Genomic DNA, 7,392 nt, shown 5'->3' on the forward strand with positions numbered 1-7,392 from the left:
TCCGACCCCAAGATATATATATATACCTGTGAGTATAAAGCAGAGGCTGTCTCAGTAGAGCTGCTAAGAATTATAATTGCGCAAAACATTCCTATCAGAGTCCTTTTGGATCTGCTTGACTCAGCTCATGTCTTCTCAGCTTAAACTTGTGATTCTATTTTACATCCCCTATTAGATTGGATGTATATGTTAAACTTGTTTACATTGATAGTGTATTAAAATGAAATTCTTAGCTCCAAAATTGTAGTTTTCTATGAAAATGAAGGCCAAGGAAGTCAATGTCATTCATTCATTCATTCTGGTAATTAGTTTATAAAATATTCCAAGGTTTTACTATTTAGCTCATCTCCTAACTTCATTTCTGAGCAGCGTGGTATAGTACTTTGGATATTTTTGCTAATTACTTTGCTAGGAAGTTATTTGTTTATTAGATTTTTGAATGGGAAATATTCTGTTATCCAGTCGTTCTGGTTCATTTAAATGTAAATGATATGCTTTCATAGATACCTCAATCATATTTTTTGTTAGACAGTTACTTGATCATCGGTAGATCATGTCATTTTCGTTATAAGTGAAGTCTGGTTTTTCAGTTCGAGTATGTTGAACTTGCAGCTCTTTATTGCTGGGTGGGCATCTCCAAATCTACCAATCCCTTGGAAGGAAGTGGAAAGCAAGCTGTTTGCTCTTAATGCTGTGAGTGCCACTCGCTGCTTCAATTGGATACCATATTAGCATCTTAATGACAGCATTGATTCTATTGATTTGGCATGCAGCAAAACAAAGAACTGAGAAACTGAGTATAATGTTTGCATAGTGTAATGCTTTTCTTTTAGTTTTGCATGTTTGCTTTTATAATACTTCAGCTCCTACTCATGTGGTGGTTGTCCCTTTCTGTTATATGTCTACCTGGCTTTGTTCTTTAGGGTATTGGGATATTGAAAGCTAGTACACTGTTAAACCTTTAACAGCTATATACTAGTGCCGCTCTACCCAATTTATTTATGGTAATTTATCCTTTGTTTCAGGCCGCTGATGTGATAATACAGAATGGCCAGAGTTTTGATTTCTCTATGGTCATGCAGATTGTGACCATGTTGTCCACAAAGCCGTCAGATGGGTTGAAGGGTTTCAACTGCATTGTGCGTTCTATAAGAACACTCTCTCATTTCCTCATTGACATTTGTTTCTTAGTGGTGTTTCTTATTTTCTTGTCCATCTAAAGGTGTAATTTCATTTTAGGTATACAGATCTCTAGCAGAGGTGATTGGTTCCTATTCTAAGTGGATATCTTCTTTCAAGGAAAATTTTAGGCCCTTGTTGTGAGTACTCACAATCTCCACTTTGTTGTAGTATATGCATATTTAATGGAATAATTGATCTTTTCTCGTTATTATTTTTAATTTTCTATTACATGCTCATTTAGGTTGGATAGATATATCTTATCAAGATTTATCATTTGTATAATCAAACTTAAAATAACTATGTTGAACATGATTGACTAATTGCTGATTTGATCATTATTGATATTCACATGTTATGTTCTGATGCAAACTTTCTATTTTCAGATTATTTCTTGCTATAGGGATTTCAGAGCCTCTATCCTCGAATGCTTGTGCGTCTACCCTGCGGAAAGTCTGTGAGGATGCTTCTATAGTAATTTATGAACCTTCAAATTTGGAAGTTCTGATGTGGATAGGGGAGGTAAGCTACTCTCCATGTTTCAGTGCCACAAATATCCAACTGAAAATATCATGCTTTGAGTTGATGATCTAACAAGTGATTGGATTTCTGTTGGTATTTCTCTACATTTTTAGCACTTTTGAGTTTTTCTATGTGATGTATATACATAGCTAAAAATTGTTAGCTTAATGTAAATGGAAGTTTGTGTTCTTTCTTTCTTTTTAATTTTTTTTTTCAGAAGCATTATCTAACTTCCCAATTCAGTGTATGATATCTTTATAAGATATATTGAATATTGTATTTTCCTTTGGCCACTTATGTAATGCCTATCCTTGTAGGGGCTAGACAAGTGGCATTTATCAATGGAAGATGAGGAAGAAGTAATGAATGCTATAAGTCTGATCCTTAGTTCTGTTCCCAACAGAGAACTGAAGAGCAACTTATTGGCTAGATTTCTTTCTTCTAGCTATGAAGCAATCGGGAAACTTGTGAGCCCCATCTTTCCTTCTTGAATGCTAATTTGGGTTTTGACTCTGATTCCTGTTTTGACTGGATCTACTGAGATGGATTTTTCAACCATACTCTATTGGAGTTGATTCACCTCTATGATTTTGCAATCTGTTTTTATATATAATAATTTTCTGAAGGAACTTGTTTGGGATGATTCTGTATGTAGCTTGCTCTATGAATTGGAGGATCTGATCTTATATATTTTTTAGGTTGATCCAGAGACCAGCCATTCTCTTAAGCAGAACCCTGCTTCCTATATGCAAGTTTTGAATGCTGCCTCTAGAGGGTTACACAGGTATGGCCAGTGAATACTATGTTTGGGATGTTCTGAAATTTTTGTACTTGGGGTAGACCAAGATAGTTGATGTACATATTACGAGGAACAATGGTAGTGTTTACATTACAGTGTTTGAACGGTCTGTATGAGGTTCAAAAGACGGGGGAACTTAATTACTTTAATTTAATTCCTGCTATTTTTTATTTTTACTGTTTGTATAAGATAATTGCCTTGCGTTCAATTGAAAAATACTCAATTTGGGTAAGACAATTAAATCAGTTTTCTTTTACAATATAATTATGTGGAGAAGTCCGAATGAAGGTACACAACCTTCACCACCCAAAAAGAAACCCATAAAACCACCGGTATGAAGTCAGACAATTCCTTATTATTCAGGTAGCTTCCTTTGTGCTGTACATTAAACAAATAATAAAAGTAAAAAATTTCCCGGAACTAGAATGCTAGGTCAGTGATAAATAAAATACATAAAATTCGTACACCCTTTAGCTGCTGAATATGATGTAATAATATTGGCAAGGTAAGGGGAAAGAGAAGTAAAACAGAACATCATGGTGACTTTGAAGCGTCAGTGAAAAGGGATGTTGAAATCAATTCTACTCATAACAAAGTAAGTTATCTTTGTTGCAAGTTGTCGATGCCATCCTGTCTAAGATCTCACTCAAACATTTCGTGCTTGCATGGAATGGATGTTAAATAACCATTCATATGCCTATACCTTGCACCTGCTTTTGTGATAAGTGATTTTATATGGTATCAGAGCTTCTATGATCAAAAGGTTTAAAGTTTTGATCCTTGATGCTCCAAAGAATTTAAGCACGAGGCAAAAATAAACCCATGCATAGTTCATGTTTCAAACCCAAAAAAGGCTATTGCGTGAGGAGACGGATAATATATATATAACCATTCATCTGCTTCTACCTAATAGTTTAAACTTTTAGGATAAGTGGTTTCATGAAAATAGGTTTCATTTTATGGGATTTTGTTCAGCCTTTTCTTCAGTATTTGTCTTTTTTTAGGTATTGGGATATTCATAGTAGATTGTTTGTCATGGTTATTCTTTCTGATCCTGTTCTCACAATCCTGTAAATTCAGAATGGGAACTGTATTCAATCATCTTTCTATATCTGCGGTGGCTGAACCTGCTGCAGATGACTCCATACTTTCACTCTTACGGGTTTTCTGGCCCATCTTGGAGAAAGTTTTTAGCTCTGAACATATGGAGAGTAGTAATTTATCCATGGCAGCCTGCCGAGCTCTTTCGCTAGCTATTCAATCTTCAGGTTTGTTATATTCATTTTGGACTTGTCTGGCAACATTTCATGAATGGCTCCCATGAGAAGTATTTTCTTTGGTATTTTGGATGTGCAGGTCAGCATTTTGCAACATTATTGCCGAAAGTGCTGGATTGGCTTTCAACAAATTTTGTTTTGTACCAAAGTCATGAGTATTACATAAGAACCGGTAAGTTCCTTATTGTCTTAAATTACCCATATTCTGGGTTTTTTGGCACTTACTGGTTAAATTAATTATTAAGATCTTACCGATGATTTTGCAAAGTACTGCTGATATGCTGCATGCACCATAATTTGTTAAGAACAATTTGATAAAGAAGCATCAATTTGTTAAATGATGGTGTGACCATTAGAATGTAGATGAGCCAGGCAGCTAGCTGAGGTGGTGTTGCATGTATTAGTTACCTTTTAAAGTTAAAACGATAAGTGATGTAATATTATGCAAAACTGCTTAATTACATCAAAATTTGATGTACATATGTATGGTAGGGGATGTATCAGATGAGAATATCTATAATTGATTTTTGGCGATAGATGAGAGGATCTGTCAGTATATTTTCATTTCTTTTCTCACCATCATACATGAAATCTGGAGTTGGTGTTACTTTTTATAATTATGAAATTTCTTCTGATTATGGAATGTTACAGACTTTGCTCAAGTTAGTCCCATTAACCGTTAAGAATTTCCTAACTCAAATATTATGTTTCAGCTTCCATTGTCATTGAGGAGTTTGGTCACCGAGAGGAGTACGGACCTTTATTTGTCACCACATTTGAAAGGTTTACTCATGCAGCTTCTGTAATGGCTCTAACTTCCTCCTACATATGTGACCAAGAACCTGACTTAGTGGAGGCGTACACCAATTTTGCATCTACATTTATTCGTTCCTGTAACAAGGTTTTCGTTATTATTATTGTTATCTTGTGGGCATTAGTTCCAGATTCTAGTGAAGTTGAAAACTGGTCACAATCTATTCTTTATGATTTCAGAGATTTATTATGTGGGAGAAATGAAGTCTGCATATTTAAAATGAGTATGATGATTTATTTCAGGATGCCCTTTCATCCTGTGGTTCTCTTCTTGAAGTTTCTATCCAAAAAGCTGCTATATGCTGCACAGCAATGCACCGCGGAGCTGCGCTGGCCGCAATGTCATATTTGTCTTGTAAGAAATATCTGCTTGTTATCCTCCTTGTTATGCACTTACAACTTGGTATTTGGTGGGAAGTTTGCGAGTGTTTTTATTGTTCTAAATTTCTTTTTAAATCTGAGATTATTTTAAGCTTTCCATTTTTTTTTTCTGTGGGTTTGACTAAGGTCATTTTTAAGAATATTAGAAGTAGAAAGCTTAAATGAAAAAAAATAAAATAAAATCTTCAATAATTAATTAAATTGGAAGAAATAAATTTCTATTTCTACTCTGTTAACAAGTGTTCTAAGAATACTCATTAGCTAAGCCTTTTATTTTCTTTGTAAAGAGGATCACTTTTTTCCTATATCTTTTTATTATCTTTCTGTTATGAAATATCTTGCCTCATCTGATAAAAGGGAAAAAAAAAAAAAAGTAATTGTCAATTGAAAGTTGCCTCTAGTTTGATATCTTGGATCACAATGATAACTTGTAAATTTTAAAGTAAATGCATTTCTGCGCAGAGGGAATGGTATGAATAAAGACTAGTATATAATTCTAAAAAAACGAAGGATATCTTACGTTTATGAAAATATTGTAGCTGACTTGCATTAGCAATAAATCTTGATCTTCTACTAATCTCAGAAACAATTGCCATAATAATTAACTTTCGAACAAGGTTTCTTTATAAGGGTGCCTTCTGATTTGATCTCGTGAAGATCATGATGCAATTCAAATTAAATCAAGAGTTGATATATACATACATGCTAATTTTAGAGACAAGCTCACTTTTGAAGAGCTTTTTTCCAACTTTGTAGACCGAGTATCTTTCACACTATATATGCATCTCTTATTAAATGTGGTCTATTTTTACTTTGCTGTTCAGGTTTCTTAGATGTGGGCCTTGTCTCGCTGTTAGAACATATTAATTGTATTCTTGAAGGGTCATTCAACGCCACAACCATCCATGTCATTTCTCACAGTGGTGAGGGGCTTGTATCCAATGTGGTTTATGCTTTACTTGGTGTATCTGCAATGTCCCGGGTAAGTATCTTGTCACATGTAAAAGTATTACCTATACCTATTTTCTTTCTTTGGGATAGAATATAAAGGAACTACTTTTTCGCACGAGTTCTCTATCCCATTTTTTTTTTCCACTGAGGCTGATGTGCATACTGTTTAGAGTGAGAGAGCTGTTAAGAATGGGTTAGCAAGGTTTGGTTGATGGTGTGTGGTGGTTTTAGTTTCTGATCTTCAATTTGCTGATGGCAATTATGCAGTTGATCCTTCCCTTGATAATTTTATATGCCTTTCACCTGACATTGTTTATGTTGATAACCCAGAATTTTGAATGGTTCATGTACTTTCTAATTTTTATTTTTACCCTTCCCTCTCCCCAGCTTTCTTCATATGATTTCAATATTAATTGATCTTTTAGCTTAGATACATGGAGCCTTTTAAATTTTGATGAAAAATAGATTAAAATATTATGTTTACATGATAGGTTCACAAATGTGCAACAATTCTTCAACAACTGGCTGCAATTTGCACATTATCCGAAAGAACAACATTGAAGTCTATACTTTGCTGGCAAACTCTGCATGGATGGCTACAGTCAGCAGTCTCTCTCTCTCTCTCTCTCTCTCTCTCTCTCTCTCTCTCTCTCATATTGGTGCCACTTTGGTCAAAGGCCCTTGTCGATGCAGCCGCTGATTATCTCGAGAGCAAGAACTCCAATGGATTGAAGAGTAATTACGGGCATATGCAAGGGAAGGGTGGCAGAGTTTTAAAGCGCCTTGTCCGGGAATTTGCCGATTCTCACCGGAATATACCAAATCTAACTTGAAGACATGACAATGTGAATTGTGAGAATTAGCTCATGCATTACAGCATTCAGCTTCAAAGAAAGTTGACCGAGGCACCTTACCTGTATCAATTGTTGTAAAGTGATGAGGTATGTATAGTCTCATCTTTCGTCCAATCTGGAGCCCTGCCATTCAAAATGCCTCACCATTTTCCATTACTATATTTGTGTAATTTTCCCTCTCTGTACAGTACACATCCCACAATTTTGGCCCTCAAAATCAGGTTAGGAAAAATGCCCACCTCCTTTTGAAATTGTACAGGATATCCGTGAAGGAATATCCAGAGATGGAATTAGAAATTTTGAAGGGAAGGAAACTCAATGATGTCTATTTTCGCTGTACCACCTGAAACTACTTGAATAATTGTAATAGTTAGAATTAGTTTTAGCATAATAAATGATGATTAGATCCCTCAAAGAAGAAGATAAGTTGAAGGGAGAATTTTCTTTTTTCATCTAGAAAAATACTGAAATAGAATAAACCAAACCGAGGATAGCACATGAAAGGCAGTTTAACTGAAAAAACGTGTGTGTATATATATATATACTAATGAATTTTTTTCGTCGGTGTAATTCTTTTCACAAAATTTAATTTTGGATTAAAAGTATATATAGTTTG

General features: G+C 34.7%; 1 protein-coding gene across 1 annotated transcript in view; it reads left to right on the plus strand.

Annotated features, from left to right (window-relative positions):
* Positions 1-7,332, plus strand: part of LOC107604917 (transportin MOS14) — a gene marked incomplete in the record, with an annotated part of 15,936 nt that extends 8,604 nt beyond the window's left edge. The window contains 12 exon segments of the mRNA XM_016306634.2: positions 613-693; positions 1,026-1,139; positions 1,240-1,319; positions 1,566-1,701; positions 2,019-2,168; positions 2,400-2,485; positions 3,581-3,768; positions 3,857-3,949; positions 4,491-4,678; positions 4,834-4,945; positions 5,796-5,953; positions 6,414-7,332. Coding sequence (XP_016162120.1) covers positions 613-693; positions 1,026-1,139; positions 1,240-1,319; positions 1,566-1,701; positions 2,019-2,168; positions 2,400-2,485; positions 3,581-3,768; positions 3,857-3,949; positions 4,491-4,678; positions 4,834-4,945; positions 5,796-5,953; positions 6,414-6,755 — 1,728 coding nt within the window.

Source organism: Arachis ipaensis, chromosome B06, assembly GCF_000816755.2.
Source record: "Arachis ipaensis cultivar K30076 chromosome B06, Araip1.1, whole genome shotgun sequence".
Lineage (NCBI taxonomy): Eukaryota > Viridiplantae > Streptophyta > Magnoliopsida > Fabales > Fabaceae > Arachis > Arachis ipaensis.